The following is a 21468-nucleotide window of genomic DNA, read 5'->3' on the forward strand; positions in this document are numbered from 1 at the left end:
AGCATGGGGTTAGATACGTAGTAAAGCTCCTTCTACACTGTCCCCCCATCAAACACTTCCAGGGACAGGGACAGCACGAGGTTAGATACAGACTAAAGTTCCCTCTACACTGTTCCCCCCCCCATCAAACACTCCCAGGACAGGGACAACACGGGGTTAGACACAGAGTAAAGCTCCCTCTACACTGTCCCCCATCAAACACTCCCAGGGACAGGGACAGCACGGGGTTAGATACAGAGCAAAGCTCCCTCTACACTGTCCCCCATCAAACACTCCCAAGGACAGGGACAGCACATGGTCAGATACAGAGTAAAGCTCCCTCTACACTGTCCCCCATCAAACACTCCCAGGGACAGCACGGGGTTAGATACAGAGTAAATCTCCCTCTACACTGTCCCCCATCAAACACTCCCAGGGACAGCACAGGGTTAGATACAGAGTAAAGCTCGCTCTACACTGTCTCCCCCATCAAACACTCCCAGGGACAGGGACAGAACGGGGTTAGACACAGAGTAAAGCTCCCTCTACACTGTCCGCCCCATCAAACACTCCCAGGGATAGGGACAGCATGGGGTTAGATACAAAGTAAAGCTCACTCTATACTGTCCCCCACCATCAAACACTCCCAGGGACAGGGACAGCATGGGGTTAGATACAGAGTAAAGCTCACACTACACTGTCCCCTCTCATCAAACACTCCCAGGATAGGGACAGCACGGGGTTAGATACAGAGTAAATCTCCCTCTACACTCTCCCCTGATCAAACACTCCCAGGGACAGGGACAGCATGGAGTTGAATACAGAGTAAAGCTTCCTCTTCACTGTCCACCTATCCCAGAACAGGAGGGGGCACGGTACAGAGTAAAGCTCCCTCTACACTGTCCCCCCATGAAACACTCCCAGGGACAGGGACAGCACGGCGTTAGATACAGAGTAAAGCTGCCTCTACACTGTCCCCCCCATCAAACTGTCCCAGGGACAGGGACAGCACAGGGTTAGATACAGAGTAAAGCTCCCTCTACACTGTCCCTCCATCAAACACTCCCAGGGACAGGGACAGCACAGGGTTAGATACAGAGTAAAGCTCCCTCTACAATAACCTCCATCAAACACTCCCAGGGACAGGGACTGCACGGGGTTAGATACAGAGTAAAGCTCCCTCTACACTGTCCCCCCATCAAACACTCCCAGGGACAGGGACAGCACAGGGTTAGATACAGAGTAAAGCTCCCACTACACTGTCCCCCCATCAAATACTCCCAGGGACAGGGACAGCACGGGATTAGATACATAGTAAAGCTCCCTCTACACTGTCCCCCCATCAAACACTCCCAGGGACAGGGACAGCACGGGGTTAAATACAGACTAAAGCTCCCTCTATACTGTCCCCCCCCCATCAAACACTCCCAGGGATAGGGACAGCATGGGGTTAGATACGTAGTAAAGCTCCCTCTACACTGTCCCCCCATCAAACACTTCCAGGGACAGGGACAGCACGAGGTTAGATACAGACTAAAGTTCCCTCTACACTGTCCCCCCCCCATCAAACACTCCCAGGACAGGGACAACACGGGGTTAGACACAGAGTAAAGCTCCCTCTACACTGTCCCCCATCAAACACTCCCAGGGACAGGGACAGCACGGGGTTAGATACAGAGCAAAGCTCCCTCTACACTGTCCCCCATCAAACACTCCCAAGGACAGGGACAGCACATGGTTAGATACAGAGTAAAGCTCCCTCTACACTGTCCCCCATCAAACACTCCCAGGGACAGCACGGGGTTAGATACAGAGTAAAGCTCCCTCTACACTGTCCCCCATCAAACACTCCCAGGGACAGCACAGGGTTAGATACAGAGTAAAGCTCGCTCTACACTGTCTCCCCCATCAAACACTCCCAGGGACAGGGACAGCACGGGGTTAGACACAGAGTAAAGCTCCCTCTACACTGTCCGCCCCATCAAACACTCCCAGGGATAGGGACAGCATGGGGTTAGATACAAAGTAAAGCTCACTCTATACTGTCCCCCCATCAAACACTCCCAGGGACAGGGACAGCATGGGGTTAGATACAGAGTAAAGCTCACACTACACTCTCCCCCGATCAAACACTCCCAGGGACAGGGACAGCATGGAGTTGAATACAGAGTAAAGCTTCCTCTTCACTGTCCACCTATCCCAGAACAGGAGGGGGCACGGTACAGAGTAAAGCTCCCTCTACACTGTCCCCCCATGAAACACTCCCAGGGACAGGGACAGCACGGCGTTAGATACAGAGTAAAGCTGCCTCTACACTGTCCCTCCATCAAACACTCCCAGGGACAGGGACAGCACAGGGTTAGATACAGAGTAAAGCTCCCTCTACACTGTCCCCCCATCAAACACTCCCAGGGACAGGGACAGGGACAGCACAGGGTTAGATACAGAGTAAAGCTCCCTCTACACTGTCCCCCCATCAAACACTCCCAGGGACAGGGACAGCACGGGATTAGATACATAGTAAAGCTCCCTCTACACTGTCCCCCCATCAAACACTCCCAGGGACAGGGACAGCACGGGGTTAAATACAGACTAAAGCTCCCTCTATACTGTCCCCCCCCATCAAACACTCCCAGGGATAGGGACAGCATGGGGTTAGATACGTAGTAAAGCTCCCTCTACACTGTCCCCCCATCAAACACTTCCAGGGACAGGGACAGCACGAGGTTAGATACAGACTAAAGTTCCCTCTACACTGTCCCCCCCCCATCAAACACTCCCAGGACAGGGACAACACGGGGTTAGACACAGAGTAAAGCTCCCTCTACACTGTCCCCCATCAAACACTCCCAGGGACAGGGACAGCACGGGGTTAGATACAGAGCAAAGCTCCCTCTACACTGTCCCCCCATCAAACATTCCCAAGGACAGGGACAGCACATGGTTAGATACAGAGTAAAGCTCCCTCTACACTGTCCCCCATCAAACACTCCCAGGGACAGCACGGGGTTAGATACAGAGTAAAGCTCCCTCTACACTGTCCCCCATCAAACACTCCCAGGGACAGCACAGGGTTAGATACAGAGTAAAGCTCGCTCTACACTGTCTCCCCCATCAAACACTCCCAGGGACAGGGACAGCACGGGGTTAGATACAAAGTAAAGCTCACTCTATACTGTCCCCCACCATCAAACACTCCCAGGGACAGGGACAGCATGGGGTTAGATACAGAGTAAAGCTCACACTACACTGTCCCCTCTCATCAAACACTCCCAGGATAGGGACAGCACGGGGTTAGATACAGAGTAAATCTCCCTCTACACTCTCCCCCGATCAAACACTCCCAGGGACAGGGACAGCATGGAGTTGAATACAGAGTAAAGCTTCCTCTTTACTGTCCACCTATCCCAGAACAGGAGGGGGCACGGTACAGAGTAAAGCTCCCTCTACACTGTCCCCCCATGAAACACTCCCAGGGACAGGGACAGCACGGCGTTAGATACAGAGTAAAGCTGCCTCTACACTGTCCCCCCCATCAAACTGTCCCAGGGACAGGGACAGCACAGGGTTAGATACAGAGTAAAGCTCCCTCTACACTGTCCCCCATGAAACACTCCCAGGGACAGGAACAGCACGGGGTTAGATACAGAGTAAAGCTCCCTCTACACTGTCCCTCCATCAAACACTCCCAGGGACAGGGACAGCACGGGGTTAGATACAGGGTAAAGCTCCCTCTACACTGTCCCTCCATCAAACACTCCCAGGGACAGGGACAGCACAGGGTTAGATACAGAGTAAAGCTCCCTCTACAATAACCTCCATCAAACACTCCCAGGGACAGGGACTGCACGGGGTTAGATACAGAGTAAAGCTCCCTCTACACTGTCCCCCCATCAAACACTCCCAGGGACAGGGACAGCACAGGGTTAGATACAGAGTAAAGCTCCCTCTACACTGTCCCCCCATCAAACACTCCCAGGGACAGGGACAGCACGGGATTAGATACATAGTAAAGCTCCCTCTACACTGTCCCCCCATCAAACACTCCCAGGGACAGGGACAGGGACAGGGACAGGGACAGCACGGGGTTAGATACAGAGTAAAGCTCCCCCTACACTGTCCTCCCATCAAACACACCCAGGACAGGGACAGCATGGACGTATATACAGAGATACAGTGTCTAATCCTGTGCTGGACTATTCAACAGTAAGATTTTGAACCTGCACAAGGCCATTTGGCCCCTCGTCGTTGCTGTGCCATTCAATCGTGGCTGCTCTGTTTTTCCAACCCATTCTCCTGACTTCTCCCCATAACCCTTGGTCAGCTTATCAATCAGGCAAGTATTTCTCTTGGTCTTATGTACACTCGATGACTTTGTTTCCACAGCCTCCTGCGGCAATGAGTTCCACAGATTCCCCACCCTCTGGCTGATGGGATTCCTCCTCGTCTCCGTTCAAAAGGCTTGTCAGGCTGTGCCCACGCGTCCTAGTCTCTGCTAGTAGTGGAAACATCTTCTCCATGTCCAGTCCATCCAAGCCTTTAAGTTTCACGTTCCTCTAAACTCCACTGAAACCTCAACTACCGTTCAGCCCTGGGAACGCCCTGCCTGCAACAGGAGGACACTTGCCAACTTTAAGGGTATTTAAATGGCCATTGGATAGACACATGGACGAGAGTGGAATAGTGGAGGTTAGATGGGCTTCAGATCGCTTTCATAGGTCGGCGCAACATTGAAGGCCGAAGGACCTGCACAGCGCTGTAACGTTCTATGTTCTATCCAGTCCTTATGAATTCCAAATAAATCCTAATACAGCCTGAGAAGTATATCCCTGCTCCTGTATTCTAGCCCTCTTGGAATGATTCTTAACATTACACTTGCCTTCCTAAGCACCAACTGAACCTGGTAACCTTTAAAGAGAATTCCGAACTCGGACTCCCAAATTCCTTTACACTTCAGACTTTCAAAGCCCTTTCTCTTTAGAGAACAATCTACATACCTTTATTCTTCCGACCAAAGTGCCAAACCTCACACTTTCCCCATCTGCCAGTCGTTTGTCTACTCTCCCAGCTCTGCAAGTCCTTCCGCAGCCTCCCCCAGTCCCTCAACACTTACCTGTCCCTCCACCAACATTGGTGGCACATGGATAATGAACAACATTGCCCTCAGTTCCTTTGTCCCAGATTGTTAAAACTCCACTAGGCACCTGGAAAAGATCTCTTTATTCCCACTCGCTGCCAGACGGCCAATCTGGCCAGTCTCTGTCCTGGGACTGTCTGATGGGGGTGGGTTGGGATGCCTTAATTTTCAGTTTAAAAGAGTTGAGGGTATAGGCCTAGGCACAGATACAGGGAACAGGCCTGGGGTGGGGGGGAGTGTACCCAGCTGACTGCTCCTCTTTTGCAGTTCCATCAAAGTCTGAGAGCATCCGGTGAAAGAGCATGAGGTGCTCACTGGTCAATGGCTACTGCAGGACTTGGGGTGGATCATCATCCCAGACACTCATTTCATTGCAGCACACCTCGCTGTTATTACTCAACTTTCCATTAACCACTACCGTGTATTATTGTGACAGGGCACAGCATGGGATAGCTCATCATTTTTATTAGTTTCTGTATTCACAAACAAGTAGTTAGCTTTACCCTGTGTATAATTGGTGAGCTTTACGCTGTGTATAATGGGTGAACTTTACCCTGTCTATAATGGGGTGAGCTTTACCCTGTGTATAATGGGGTGAGCTTTACCCCGTGTATAATGGGTGAGCTTTACCCTGTGTATAATGGGTGAGCCTTACGCTGTGTATAATGGGGTGAGATTTACCCTGTGTATAGTGGGTGAGCTTTACCCTGTGTTTATTCGGTGAGCTTTACCCTGTGTATAATGGGTGAGCGTTACCCTGTGTATAATGGGTGAGCTTTACCCGGTGTATATTCGGTGAGCTTTACCCTGTGTATAATGGGTGAGCGTTACCCTGTGTATAATGGGTGAGCTTTACCCGGTGTATAATGGGTGAGCGTTACCCTGTGTATAATGGGTGAGCTTTACCCGGTGTATTATGGGTGAGCGTTACCCGGTGTATAATGGGTGAGCTTTACCCTGTGTATAATGGGTGAGCTTTACCCTGTGTATAATGGGTGAGCGTTACCCTGTGTATAATGGGTGAGCGTTACCCTGTGTATAATGGGTGAGCGTTACCCTGTGTATAATGGGTGAGCGTTACCCTGTGTATAATGGGTGAGCTTTACCCTGTGCATAATGGGTGAGCTTTACCCGGTGTATAATGGGTGAGCTTTACCCGGTGTATTATGGGTGAGCTTTACCCTGTGTATAATGGGTGAGCTTTACCCTGTGTATAATGGGTGAGCTTTACCCTGTGTATAATGGGTGAGCTTTACCCTGTGTATAATGGGTGAGCGTTACCCTGTGTATAATGGGTGAGCGTTACCCTGTGTATAATGGGTGAGCGTTACCCTGTGTATAATGGGTGAGCGTTACCCTGTGTATAATGGGTGAGCTTTACCCTGTGCATAATGGGTGAGCTTTACCCGGTGTATAATGGGTGAGCTTTACCCGGTGTATTATGGGTGAGCTTTACCCTGTGTATAATGGGTGAGCTTTACCCTGTGTATAATGGGTGAGCTTTACCCTGTGTATAATGGGTGAGCTTTACCCTGTGTATAATGGGTGAGCTTTACCCTGTGTATAATGGGTGAGCTTTACCCTGTGTATTATGGGTGAGCTTTACCCGGTGTATAATGGGTGAGCTTTACCCTGTGCATAATGGGTGAGCTTTACCCTGTGCATAATGGTTGAGCTTTACCCTGTGTATTGGGGGTGAGCTTCACCCTGTGTATTATGGGTGAGCTTTACCCTGGGTATTGTGGGTGAGCGTTACCCTGTGTATTATGGGTGAGCTTTACCCTGTGTATAATGGGTGAGCGTTACCCTGTGTATTATGGTTGAGCTTTACCCTGTGTATTATGGTTGAGCTTTACCCTGTGTATAATGGGTGATCTTTACCCTGTGCATAATGGGTGAGCTTTACCCTGTGCATAATGGGTGAGCTTTACCCTGTGTATTGGGGGTGAGCTTCACCCTGTGTATTGTGGGTGAGCTTCACCCTGTGTATTGTGGGTGAGCTTTACCCTGTGTATAATGGGTGAGCTTTACCCTGTGTATAGTGGGTGAGCTTTACCCGGTGTATAGTGGGTGAGCTTTACCCGGTGTACAGTGGGTGAGCTTTACCCGGTGTATTATGGGTGAGCTTTACCCTGTGTATAATGGGTGAGCTTTACCCTGTGTATAATGGGTGAGCTTTACCCTGTGTATAATGGGGTGAGCTTTACCCTGTGTATAATGGGGTGAGCTTTACCCGGTGTATAATAGGTGAGCTTTACCCTGTGTATAGTGGGTGAGCTTTACCCTGTGTATAGTGGGTGAGCTTTACCCGGTGTATAGTGGGTGAGCTTTACCCGGTGTACAGTGGGTGAGCTTTACCCGGTGTATTATGGGTGAGCTTTACCCTGTGTATAATGGGTGAGCTTTACCCTGTGTATAATGGGGTGAGCTTTACCCGGTGTATAATAGGTGAGCTTTACCCTGTGTATAGTGGGTGAGCTTTACCCGGTGTACAGTGGGTGAGCTTTACCCTGTGTATAATGGGTGAGCTTTACCCTGTGTATAATGGGTGAGCTTTACCCTGTGTATAATGGGGTGAGCTTTACCCTGTGTATTATGGGGTGAGCTTTACCCGGTGTATAGTGGGTGAGCTTTACCCGGTGTATAGTGGGTGAGCTTTACCCGGTGTATAGTGGGTGAGCTTTACCCGGTGTATAGTGGGTGAGCTTTACCCGGTGTACAGTGGGTGAGCTTTACCCGGTGTATTATGGGTGAGCTTTACCCTGTGTATAATGGGTGAGCTTTACCCTGTGTATAATGGGTGAGCTTTACCCTGTGTATAATGGGGTGAGCTTTACCCGGTTTATAATAGGTGAGCTTTACCCTGTGTATAGTGGGTGAGCTTTACCCTGTGTATAGTGGGTGAGCTTTACCCGGTGTATAGTGGGTGAGCTTTACCCGGTGTATAGTGGGTGAGCTTTACCCGGTGTACAGTGGGTGAGCTTTACCCTGTGTATAATGGGTGAGCTTTACCCTGTGTATAATGGGTGAGCTTTACCCTGTGTATAATGGGTGAGCTTTACCCTGTGTATAATGGGTGAGCTTTACCCTGTGTATAATGGGGTGAGCTTTACCCGGTGTACAGTGGGTGAGCTTTACCCGGTGTATTATGGGTGAGCTTTACCCTGTGTATAATGGGTGAGCTTTACCCTGTGTATAATGGGGTGAGCTTTACCCGGTGTACAGTGGGTGAGCTTTACCCTGTGTATAATGGGTGAGCTTTACCCTGTGTATAATGGGTGAGCTTTACCCTGTGTATAATGGGGTGAGCTTTACCCTGTGTATTATGGGGTGAGCTTTACCCGGTGTATAGTGGGTGAGCTTTACCCTGTGTATAGTGGGTGAGCTTTACCCGGTGTATAGTGGGTGAGCTTTACCCGGTGTATAGTGGGTGAGCTTTACCCGGTGTACAGTGGGTGAGCTTTACCCGGTGTATTATGGGTGAGCTTTACCCTGTGTATAATGGGTGAGCTTTACCCTGTGTATAATGGGGTGAGCTTTACCCGGTTTATAATAGGTGAGCTTTACCCTGTGTATAGTGGGTGAGCTTTACCCTGTGTATAGTGGGTGAGCTTTACCCGGTGTATAGTGGGTGAGCTTTACCCGGTGTACAGTGGGTGAGCTTTACCCTGTGTATAATGGGTGAGCTTTACCCTGTGTATAATGGGTGAGCTTTACCCTGTGTATAATGGGTGAGCTTTACCCTGTGTATAATGGGGTGAGCTTTACCCTGTGTATAATGGGGTGAGCTTTACCCTGTGTATTATGGGTGAGCGTTACCCTGTGTATTATGAGTGAGCGTTACCCTGTGTATAATGGGTGAGCTTTACCCTGTGTATAATGGGTGAGCTTTACCCTGTGTATAATGGGTGAGCTTTACCCTGTGTATAATGGGTGAGCTTTACCCTGTGTATAATGGGTGAGCTTTACCCTGTGTATTATGGGTGAGCGTTACCCTGTGTATTATGGGTGAGCGTTACCCTGTGTATTATGGGTGAGCTTTACCCTGTGTATAATGGGTGAGCTTTACCCTGTGTATAATGGGTGAGCTTTACCCTGTGTATAATGGGGTGAGCTTTACCCGGTTTATAATAGGTGAGCTTTACCCTGTGTATAGTGGGTGAGCTTTACCCTGTGTATAGTGGGTGAGCTTTACCCGGTGTATAGTGGGTGAGCTTTACCCGGTGTACAGTGGGTGAGCTTTACCCTGTGTATAATGGGTGAGCTTTACCCTGTGTATAATGGGTGAGCTTTACCCTGTGTATAATGGGTGAGCTTTACCCTGTGTATAATGGGGTGAGCTTTACCCTGTGTATAATGGGGTGAGCTTTACCCTGTGTATTATGGGTGAGCGTTACCCTGTGTATTATGAGTGAGCGTTACCCTGTGTATAATGGGTGAGCTTTACCCTGTGTATAATGGGTGAGCTTTACCCTGTGTATAATGGGTGAGCTTTACCCTGTGTATAATGGGTGAGCTTTACCCTGTGTATAATGGGGTGAGCTTTACCCTGTGTATTATGGGTGAGCGTTACCCTGTGTATTATGGGTGAGCGTTACCCTGTGTATTATGGGTGAGCTTTACCCTGTGTATAATGGGTGAGCTTTACCCTGTGTATAATGGGTGAGCTTTACCCTGTGTATAATGGGTGAGCTTTACCCTGTGTATAATGGGTGAGCTTTACCCTGTGTATAATGGGGTGAGCTTTACCCTGTGTATAATGGGGTGAGCTTTACCCTGTGTTTATTCGGTGAGCTTTACCCTGTGTATAATGGGTGAGCTTTACCCTGTGCATAATGGTTGAGCTTTACCCTGTGTATTGGGGGTGAGCTTTACCCTGTGTATTGTGGGTGAGCTTTACCCTGTGTATTGTGGGTGAGCTTTACCCTGTGTATTGTGGGTGAGCTTTACCCTGTGTATTGTGGGTGAGCTTTACCCTGTGTATTGTGGGTGAGCTTTACCCTGTGTATAATGGGGTGAGCTTTACCCTGTGTTTATTCGGTGAGCTTTACCCTGTGTATAATGGGTGAGCTTTACCCTGTGTATAATGGGTGAGCTTTACCCTGTGTATAATGGGTGAGCTTTACCCTGTGTATAATGGGGTGAGCTTTACCCTGTGTATAATGGGGTGAGCTTTACCCTGTGTATAATGGGGTGAGCTTTACCCTGTGTATTATGGGTGAGCGTTACCCTGTGTATTATGAGTGAGCGTTACCCTGTGTATAATGGGTGAGCTTTACCCTGTGTATAATGGGTGAGCTTTACCCTGTGTATAATGGGTGAGCTTTACCCTGTGTATAATGGGTGAGCTTTACCCTGTGTATAATGGGGTGAGCTTTACCCTGTGTATTATGGGTGAGCGTTACCCTGTGTATTATGGGTGAGCGTTACCCTGTGTATTATGGGTGAGCTTTACCCTGTGTATAATGGGTGAGCTTTACCCTGTGTATAATGGGTGAGCTTTACCCTGTGTATAATGGGTGAGCTTTACCCTGTGTATAATGGGTGAGCGTTACCCTGTGTATAATGGGGTGAGCTTTACCCTGTGTATAATGGGGTGAGCTTTACCCTGTGTTTATTCGGTGAGCTTTACCCTGTGTATAATGGGTGAGCTTTACCCTGTGCATAATGGTTGAGCTTTACCCTGTGTATTGGGGGTGAGCTTTACCCTGTGTATTGTGGGTGAGCTTTACCCTGTGTATTGTGGGTGAGCTTTACCCTGTGTATTGTGGGTGAGCTTTACCCTGTGTATTGTGGGTGAGCTTTACCCTGTGTATTGTGGGTGAGCTTTACCCTGTGTATAATGGGGTGAGCTTTACCCTGTGTTTATTCGGTGAGCTTTACCCTGTGTATAATGGGTGAGCTTTACCCTGTGCACAATGGTTGAGCTTTACCCTGTGTATTGGGGGTGAGCTTTACCCTGTGTATTGGGGGTGAGCTTTACCCTGTGTATTGTGGGTGAGCTTTACCCTGTGTATTGTGTGTGAGCTTTACCCTGTGTATAATGGTTGAGCTTTACCCTGTGTATAATGGGTGAGCTTTACCCTGTGTATAATGGGGTGAGCTTTACCCTGTGTATAGTGGGTGAGCTTTACCCTGTGTATAGTGGGTGAGCTTTACCCTGTGTATAATGGGTGAGCTTTACCCTGTGTATAATGGGTGAGCTTTACACTGTGTATAATGGGTGAGCTTTACCCTGTGTATAATGGGGTGAGCGTTACCCTGTGTATTGTGGGTGAGCTTTACACTGTGTATAATGGGTGAGCTTTACCCTGTGTATAATGGGTGAGCTTTACCCTGTGTATAATGGTTGAGCTTTACCCTGTGTATAATGGGTGAGCTTTACCCTGTGTATAATGGGTGAGCTTTACCCTGTGTATAATGGGTGAGCTTTACCCTGTGTATAATGGGTGAGCTTTACCCTGTGTATAATGGTTGAGCTTTACCCTGTGTATTGTGGGTGAGCTTTACCCTGTGTATTGTGGGTGAGCTTTACCCTGTGTATTGTGGGTGAGCTTTACCCTGTGTATAGTGGGTGAGCTTTACCCTGTGTATAGTGGGTGAGCTTTACCCTGTGTATAATGGGTGAGCTTTACCCTGTGTATAATGGGTGAGCTTTACCCTGTGTATAATGGGTGAGCTTTACCCTGTGTATAGTGGGTGAGCTTTACCCTGTGTATAATAGGTGAGCTTTACCCTGTGTATAGTGGGTGAGCTTTACCCGGTGTATAATAGGTGAGCTTTACCCGGTGTATAATGGGTGAGCTTTACCCGGTGTATAGTGGGTGAGCTTTACCCTGTGTATAGTGGGTGAGCTTTACCCTGTGTATAGTGGGTGAGCTTTACCCTGTGTATAGTGGGTGAGCTTTACCCGGTGTATAATGGGTGAGCTTTACCCGGTGTATAATGGGTGAGCTTTACCCTGTGTATTGTGCGTGAGCTTTACCCTGTGTATTATGGGTGAGCTTTACCCTGTGTATTGTGGGTGAGCTTTACCCTGTGTATAATGGGTGAGCTTTACCCTGTGTATTGTGGGTGAGCTTTACCCTGTGTATAATGGGTGAGCTTTACCCTGTGTATAATGGGTGAGCTTTACCCGGTGTATAGTGGGTGAGCTTTACCCGGTGTATAATGGGTGAGCTTTACCCTGTGTATAATGGGTGAGCTTTACCCTGTGTATAATGGGTGAGCTTTACCCGGTGTATAATGGGTGAGCTTTACCCGGTGTATAATGGGTGAGCTTTACCCTGTGTATTGTGGGTGAGCTTTACCCTGTGTATTGTGGGTGAGCTTTACCCTGTGTATAATGGGTGAGCTTTACCCTGTGTATTGTGGGTGAGCTTTACCCTGTGTATAATGGGTGAGCTTTACCCTGTGTATAATGGGTGAGCTTTACCCGGTGTATAATGGGTGAGCTTTACCCGGTGTATAATGGGTGAGCTTTACCCTGTGTATTGTGGGTGAGCTTTACCCTGTGTATTGTGGGTGAGCTTTACCCTGTGTATAATGGGTGAGCTTTACCCTGTGTATTGTGGGTGAGCTTTACCCTGTGTATAATGGGTGAGCTTTACCCGGTGTATAGTGGGTGAGCTTTACCCGGTGTATAATGGGTGAGCTTTACCCTGTGTATAATGGGTGAGCTTTACCCTGTGTATAATGGGTGAGCTTTACCCGGTGTATAATGGGTGAGCTTTACCCTGTGTATTGTGGGTGAGCTTTACCCTGTGTATTGTGGGTGAGCTTTACCCTGTGTATAATGGGTGAGCTTTACCCGGTGTATAGTGGGTGAGCTTTACCCGGTGTATAGTGGGTGAGCTTTACCCGGTGTATAGTGGGTGAGCTTTACCCTGTGTATAGTGGGTGAGCTTTACCCTGTGTATAGTGGGTGAGCTTTACCCGGTGTATAGTGGGTGAGCTTTACCCGGTGTATAGTGGGTGAGCTTTACCCGGTGTATAATGGGGGAGCTTTACCCGGTGTATAATGGGTGAGCTTTACCCTGTGTATAATGGGTGAGCTTTACCCTGTGTATAATGGGTGAGCTTTACCCGGTGTATAATGGGTGAGCTTTACCCGGTGTATAATGGGTGAGCTTTACCCGGTGTATAATGGGTGAGCTTTACCCTGTGTATAATGGGTGAGCTTTACCCTGTGTATAATGGGGTGAGCTTTACCCTGTGTATAATGGGTGAGCTTTACCCTGTGTATAATGGGTGAGCTTTACCCTGTGTATAATGGGTGAGCTTTACCCTGTGTATTATGGGTGAGCGTTACCCTGTGTATAATGGGTGAGCTTTACCCTGTGTATAATGGGTGAGCGTTACCCTGTGTATAATGGGTGAGCTTTACCCTGTGTATTATGGGTGAGCTTTACCCTGTGTATTATGGGTGAGCTTTACCCTGTGTATTATGGGTGAGCTTTACCCTGTGTATAATGGGTGAGCTTTACCCTGTGTATAATGGGTGAGCTTTACCCTGTGTGTAATGGGTGAGCTTTACCCTGTGTATAATAGGTGAGCTTTACCCTGTGTATAATGGGTGAGCAGTGTTGCTACCTTCAGCTTCTTCAAGCAGTTTGGTGACAGTCTCTGGTGTCTGGCGAGTTTCATTCACTGGTGAAGGTGGTAGGCGATGGCCCCTGGCTCTGCCAACTGTGTTTGGCTTGCTCCTGATCTGATGGTTTGGTTTGCAACGTGGGAACATTCTCTCAGAGACCACCTTGGGCACAGAGAAACACACGGATTACACCAACTCCCAACCATGACAAGGGACATTGCTCATTGAATGACGCTCAGACCAGGGGATGGAATCTTATATAATGAATGAACATTTCATAAAGAACAGGCTTCAGGGCAACTGTCAGAGAATCAGTGCTGAGGGAGCGGCCACTTCGTCGGAGGGTCAGTGCTGAGGGAGCGGCCACTCCGTCGGAGGGTCAGTGCTGAGGGAGCAGCCACTCCGTCGGAGGGTCAGTGCTGAGGGAGCGGCCACTCCGTCGGAGGGTCAGTGCTGAGGGAGCGGCCACTCCGTCGGAGGGTCAGTGCTGAGGGAGCGGCCACTCCGTCGGAGGGTCAGTGCTGAGGGAGCGCCGCGCTTTCGGAGGGTCACTGCTGAGGGAGTGGGCACTGTTGGAGGGTCAGTGCTGAGGGAGTGGGCACAGTTGGAGGGTCAGTGCTGAGAGAGTGCCACACTGTCAGAGCGTTACTACTGAGGGAGCGGCCACTCTGTCAGAGGGTCAGTGCTGAGGGAGTGGGCATTGTTTGAGGTTCATTGCTGAGGGAGTGGGCATTGTTTGAGGTTCAGTGCTGAGGGAGTGGCGCACCGTCGGAGGGTCAGTGCTGAGGGAGTGGCGCACTTTCAGAGGGTCAGTGCTGAGGGAGTGCCACACTGTCGGAGGTCAGTGCTGAGGGAGTGCCACACTGTCAGAGGGTCAGTGCTGAGGGAGTGCCACACTGTCAGAGGGTCAGTGCTGAGGGAGTGCCACACTGTCAGAGGGTCAGTGCTGAGGAAGTGCCACACTGTCAGAGGGTTACTCCTGAGGGAGTGCCACACTGTCAGAGGGTCAGTGCTGAGGGAGTGCCACACTGTCAGAGGGTCAGTGCTGAGGAAGTGCCACACTGTCAGAGGGTTACTCCTGAGGGAGTGCCACACTGTCGGAGGGTCAGTGCTGAGGGAGTGGCGCACTGTCAGAGGGTTACTACTGAGGGAGTGCCGCACTGTCGGAGGGTCAGTGCAGATGGAGTGGCGCACTGTCAGAGGGTTACTACTGAGGGAGTGCCACACTGTCTGAGGGTGAGTGCTGAGGGAGTGCCACACTGTCAGAGGGTTACTACTGAAGGAGTGCCGCACTGTCGGAGGGTCAGTGCAGAGGGAGTGGGCACTGTCGGAGGGTCAGTGCTGAGGGAGTGCCGCACTGTCGGAGGGTCAGTGCTGAGGGAGTGCCGCAATGTCGGAGGGTCAGTGCTGAGGGAGTGCCGCACTGTCGGAGGGTCAGTGCTGAGGGAGTGCCGCAATGTCGGAGGGCCAGTGCTGAGGAAGTGCCACACTGTTGGAGGGTCAGTGCTGAGGGAGCGCTGCACTGTCAGAGGGTCAGTGCTGAGGGAGTGCCGCACTGTCGGAGGGTCAGTGCTGAGAGAGTGCCGCACCGTCGGAGAGTCAGTGCTGAGGGAGTGCCGCACAGTCGGAGAGTCAGTGCTGAGGGAGTGCCGCCCTGTCGGAGGGTCAGTGCTGAGGGAGCGCTGCACTGTCGGAGGGTCAGTGCTGAGGGAGTGGCGCACCGTCGGAGGGCCAGTGCTGAGGGAGGGGGCGCCACAGTGTCGGAGGGTCAGTGCTGAGGGAGTGGGCACTGTCGGAGGGTTAGTGCTGAGGGAGCACTGCACTGTCGGAGGGTTAGTGCTGAGGGAGCGCTGCACTGTCGGAGGGTTAGTGCTGAGGGAGTGCTGCACTATGGGAGGGTCAGTGCTGAGGGAGTGTTGCACGGTCAGAGGATCAGTGCTGAGGGAGTGGGCACTGTCGGAGGGTCAGTGCTGAGGGAGTAGGCACTTTCGGAGGGCCAGTGCTGAGGGAGTGCCTCACTGTCAGAGTGTCAGTGCTGAGGGAGTGTTGCACTGTCGGAGGGTCAGATCTGAGGGAATGACGGACTGTCAGAATGTCAGTGCTGAGGGAGCACCGCACTGTGGGAGGGTCAGTGCTGAGGGAGTGGGCATTGTCGGAGGGTCAGTACTGAGGGAGCAACACACTGTCGGAGGGTCAGTGCTGAGGGAGCGCCGCACTGTCGGAGGGTCAGTGCTGAGGGAGCGCCGCACTGTCGGAGGGTCAGTGCTGAGGGAGTGCCGCACTGTCGGAGGGTCAGTGCTGAGGGAGCAACACACTGTCGGAGGGTCTGTGCTGAGGGAGTGCCGCACTGTCGGAGGGTCAGTGCTGAGGGAGCGCCGCACTGCCGGAGGGTCAGTGCTGAGGGAGCGCCGCACTGCCGGAGGGTCAGTGCTGAGGGAGCACCACACTGTCGAAGGGTCAGTGCTGAGGGAGCACCACACTGTCGAAGGGTCAGTGCTGAGGGAGTGCCGCACTGTCAGAGGGTCTGTGCTGAGGGAGCCTCTGACTTACATAGGATGAGAAGCCCTCTATCTGGTGACATGGTTAAGATTAAAGTAAGCACCTGTCCCAACACCTGCTGAACGTTTGCAGGCTGACGGCGATGGGATGGTGCGGGCTTCCCTTGATGCTGTCCCCTCGCTGCTGAGTTCTTGGGTGAAGCACTGTCGTGTTCGTGTTCTCCTTCAGAGGATTGCTGTTCCGTGTCTGAGCCGCTGCTCCCAGTGAATGGGTGAGAGTCCTGCTGCCATGGCCTCACTTGGCGAAAATTCTGAGGCTGCAGGGACACAGGAGGCTGGCTGCTGCTGGCCTCCAATCCAGAGCTCCATCCAGCTTCTCTTTGCCCCTGATGATGGGCCCGCCTACCCCTCTGGGGGCAGTCCCTTCCACAGACCTCAGGCAGAGGCTCCAGTCCCTGCTCCTTGCCACCAGACACTGCTTCTGAAGTACTTCCTCCTCTCATGCCGCACTGTCTGGAATAACCATCCGCTGACCTTGGCCCTTCGATCGCTGAGCTCAGGCCGTGCGCGAGCCCACTGTCACCTCTCCCTTCACCATTGCCGTGCTGTCTGCAGGGACAGTCCGCTGACCTTTGCCCTTCGATCGCTGAGCTCAGGCCGTGCGCGAGCCCACCGTCACCTCTCCCTTCACCATTGCCGTGCTGTCTGCAGGGACAGTCCGCTGACCTTTGCCCTTCGATCGCTGAGCTCAGGCCGTGTGCGAGCCCACTGTCACCTCTTCCTCGCTGAGCTGGCTCTCTCTCCGCGGCCTGAGGATCACAGCATTGACCGCCTGTGCCCGCCTGTAGACATGTCCAGTCCTCGGACAGGCACACTGCTCCGCTCGGGATTGGCACGGGGCAGGTAGCACCAGTCCTGGCTTTGTTCCCTGGACTATGTTGGGGGTTCCTGGTCGGTGTCTCGCTCTCTCTCCAACCTCTCTCAGGGTATGACCCTGTGACCACTGACTTGTCCTTTTTCACGTCTCCATCAGACCTGGTAATCTGGAAAAATAAACCAACTCTCACTCAGTGACTGTTTGTACTGCAGCTGGGATGCTTCATCCATCTCCGAGCACTGACTACCTCAGAGGATAGAGAGCAGTTTAGATTTAGATTACTTACAGTGTGGAAATAGGCCCTTCGGCCCAACAGGTCCACACCGACCCACCGAAGCGCAACCCACCCAGACCCATTCCCCTAACACTACTGGCAATTTAGCACGGCCAATCCACCCTAACCTGCACATTTTTGGACTGTGGGAGGAAACTGGAGCACCGGGGGGAAACCCATGCAGAATGTGCAAACTCCACACAGGGGAGAATATGCAAACTCCACACAGAGAGTCGCCTGAGGCGGGAATTGAACCCTGGTCTCTGGCGCTGTGAGGCAGCAGTGCTAACCACTGTGCCACCGTGCTGCCCAAACATTATTTCTCCATTATTTGTCCATGTAATGCCTGTCCCTTGGTGCTCCTGGAGCAAGTGTTGGAGGAGCTGCCTTCCTGAATCACAGGAGGCTGGCACACACAATGGGAAGGAGTTCCAGGATTTTGACCCAGTGACACTGAAGGAACACTGATCGTTAGACTTCTCATCCAGTGAATGTTCTGGGGACCTGGATTTGAATGCTGCCATGGCAGATGGTGGAATCTGTATTCAATTTAAAATAAGTTTTGGGGAATCCACTGCCGAATGTCAGATAAACCCATCTGGCTCACTAACGTCTATAGGGAAGGAAGCTGCCATCTTCACCTGGTCTGACCTACATGTAACTCCAGACACACAGCAATGGGGCTGCCTCTCAACTGTCCTCTGAAATGGCTCAACCGCAGCTAGGGTTCGGCAATAAATGCTGACCAACTAGTGATGCCCATGTCCCACAAGGGAATATAGGAAAAAGACATTTCCGGGTCAGGATGGTGAGGGGCTCGGAGGGGAGCTTGCGGGGGGGGGGGGGGGGGGGTGTTCCCATGTAATCGCTGCCCTTGTCCTTCCAGGTGGAAGTGGCCGTGGGTTTGGAAGGTGTTGCCTGAGGAGCCTTGGAGAGGTGCAACTGCAGGGTGAAGTGGTCTCAAATAAAATGGAGAGGGATCAGGAGAGGCTGGGATCCACCCCTCGGAGCAGAGGAGGTTCAGGAAGCAATTGAATTGGGCCTTTCAAAATCACCGGGGAGGGGGTGGTTACCGATCGAGTTGACGAGGGGCAGGGGGCAGGATGGTCAGTCAGCAGAGGGACACGGAGTGAAGAGAATCAGGAAAAGACCCGGGGGGGGGGGGGGGGGGGGAGGATTTGAAACCAAGACAAAAATTGCTGGGGAAACTCAGCAGATCTCGCAACATCTGTGGAGAGAAGACGTAGTGACTGTCTTGGGTCCAGTGGCCCTGCTTTCTCTCTACAGATGCTGTCAGACCTGTGGAGGAGAATGTGGTCCTTGACAAAGTGAGTTGTTCTGACCTAAGAGGCACTGCCGAAAATGGCAGCGGGAGCAGGTTCAACAGGAGCTTTCAAAAGGTGGGGGCATATTCGGGAGGACGGGTATCAGCAAGGCAGTGGGGGAAGGAGAGGGCATGGAGAGGAGATTTGAGATTAATCATTGCAATACTGCTGCACGACAGGGATGGAAATATTTCCACCGCCCCAAGGGAGGGGGGATGGTTTACTGAAATGGGCAGTTTAGGATCATTCCGACAGACAGAGAGGAGGGGCTGCACAAACACGTCACCCAGTCTGTGTTTGGTCTCACCGATGTAAAGGACACTACACTGTGGGCAGCAAATATAGTCGACTCAGCTGAGTGCAGTACAACTGAAATGCTGCTTCACCTGGAAGGTGTGTCTGGGCCCTTGGACAGTAAGGAGGGAGGAGTGAAATGGGCAGGTCATACGAGTTGCACAGCACAGAAACAGATCCTTTGGTCCAACTCATCCGTGGTGACCAGATATCCTCAACTAATCTAGTCCCATTTGCCAGCTCTTGGCCCATATCCCTCCAACCCCTTCCTATTCATATACTCAGCCAGATATCTTTTAAATGCTGTCATTGTACCAGCCTCCACCACATCCTCTGGCAGCTCGTTCCATACACGTACCACCCTCTGAGTGAAACATTTGCCCCTTCGATCCCTTTTATATCTATCCCCTCTCACCCTAAACCTATGCCCTCTATAGTTCTGGACTCCCCGACCCCAGGGAAAAGACTTTGTCTATTTACCCTATCCGTGCCCCTCATGATTTTATAAACCTCTATAAGGTCACCCCTCAGCCTCCGACGTTCCAGGGAAAACAGCCCCAGCCTGTTCAACCTCTCCCTGTAGCTCAAACCCTTTAATCCTGGCAACATCCTTGTAAATCTTGTCTGAACACTTTCAAAGTTTCACAACATCCTTCCTATAGCAGGGTTACACCTTCTGTGATTGCATGGGGAGGTACCATTGTGGGGGTGGGGGGAATAAGGAAGGACTCAAAATGGACAAGGGTGTGATTGAGATAACAGAATCTGCAGAATGCTGAGAGTGGAGGCAGAGGGAAGACGTGTTTGGTGATGGTGACCCCACTGGATGTGGTGGAAATGTAGGATGATCTTTTGAATCTGGGAACCAGTGAAATGGAAGTGTGGGCCATTGTGCAGGAGACTGGGCAGGAATCTACAAAGGCCAAGCCTGGGCAGGTCAGTCTGTGAAGGGGTTTCTCCACAGTTACTGAGAGAAGCAGTTGACAGGACAGACAGCCTCGTACCTGCCTGCCCAAGTGGATTGGAGGGGAGTGTGACTTCCTCGGTGCTAGCAAGGCCCATGAGCTCACTCTCGCTGCCTCCATCTTTCTTTGCAGACGCCACAGGTAGAGAATATCGTCTTCAGGGCGAGTGCTGAACGAGGGCTTGCAGCTGGGGGAGGGACCATCAGCCCGCGTGCTGATATGTTTCACAACTTTATCTCCTAGAGAGGGCAGAAGGAGCCACACAGAGCTGGGTCAGAACCATGGCCGCCACATGCAGTTTGAACAGCGATACAAATCAAGGTCCACAAACAGATATGGAACAGTGCTGAGGGAGCGCCACACTGTCGGAGGGTCAGTGCTGAGGGAGCGCCACACTGTCGGAGGGTCAGTGCTGAGGGAGCGCCATACTGTCGGAGGGTCAGTGCTGAGGGAATGGGCACTGTCGGAGGGTCAGTGCTGAAGGAATGGGCACTGTCGGAGGGTCAGTGCTGAGGGAATGGGCACTGTCGGAGGGTCAGTGCTGAAGGAATGGGCACTGTCGGAGGGTCAGTGCTGAGGGAATGGGCACTGTCGGAGGGTCAGTGCTGAGGGAGTGGGCACTGTCGGAGGGTCAGTGCTGAGGGAGTGGGCACTGTCGGAGGGTCAGTGCTGAGGGAGTGCCGCACTGTCGGAGGGTCAGTGCTGAGGGAGTGCCGCACTGTCGGAGGGTCAGTGCTGAGGGAGTGCCGCACTGTCGGAGGGTCAGTGCTGAGGGAGTGCCGCACTGTCGGAGGGTCAGTGCTGAGGGAGTGCCGCACTGTCGGAGGGTCAGTGCTGAGGGAGTGCCGCACTGTCGGAGGGTCAGTGCTGAGGGAGTGCAGCACTGTCGGAGGGTCAGTGCTGGGGGAGTGCAGCACTGTCGGAGGGTCAGTGCTGAGGGAGTGCCGCACTGTCGGTGGGTCAGTGCTGAGGGAGTGCCGCACTGTCGGTGGGTCAGTGCTGAGGGAGTGCCGCACTGTCGGAGGGTCAGTGCTGAGGGAGTGGGCACTGTCGGAGGGTCAGTGCTGAGGGAGAGGGCACTGTCAGAGGGTCAGTGCTGAGGGAACGCCGCACTGTTGGAGGGTCAGTGGTGAGGGAGTGGGCAGTGTCGGAAGGTCAGTGCTGAGGGAGCGCCGCACTGTTGGAGGGTCAGTGCTGAGGGAGTGGACACTGTCGGAGGGTCAGTGCTGAGGGAGTGCTGCACTGTCGGAGGGTCATTGCTGGGGGAGTGGGCACTATAGGAGGGTCAGTGCTGAGGGAGTGCCACACTGTCGGAGGGCCAGTGCTGAGGGAGTGGGCACTGTCAGAGGGTATTGCTGAAGGGGTGCTGCACTGTCAGAGAGTCAGTGCTGAGGGGGTGCTGCACTGTCAGAGGGTCAGTGCTGAGGGAGTGCCGCACCATTGGGGAGTTTGTGCTGACGTAGAGCCGCACATTCAGAGGGTCAGTGCCACATTTTCAGAGGGTCAGTACTGAGGAAGCTACAGAG

At 52.0% G+C, this 21468-nt stretch overlaps 1 protein-coding gene across 3 annotated transcripts in view; it reads right to left on the reverse strand.

Moving 5' to 3' along the window:
• proser3 (proline and serine rich 3) overlaps positions 1-21468 on the reverse strand; it is an 81914-nt gene that overhangs the window by 5506 nt on the left and 54940 nt on the right. For 2 of the 3 annotated variants that reach the window (XM_087980756.1, XM_087980758.1), the window contains 3 exons: positions 19982-20181; positions 16312-17250; positions 13709-13871 (listed from right to left, as the gene is read on the reverse strand). In XM_087980756.1, coding sequence (XP_087836882.1) covers positions 13709-13871; positions 16312-17250; positions 19982-20181 — 1302 coding nt within the window. The remainder of the gene's footprint in view (positions 1-13708; positions 13872-16311; positions 17251-19981; positions 20182-21468) is intronic. The other variant, XM_087980757.1, reaches the window with a different exon arrangement.

Source organism: Chiloscyllium plagiosum, unplaced genomic scaffold (assembly GCF_037043375.1).
Source record: "Chiloscyllium plagiosum isolate Xiang-an unplaced genomic scaffold, Cpla_swu_hap1 HiC_scaffold_38, whole genome shotgun sequence".
NCBI lineage: Eukaryota > Metazoa > Chordata > Chondrichthyes > Orectolobiformes > Hemiscylliidae > Chiloscyllium > Chiloscyllium plagiosum.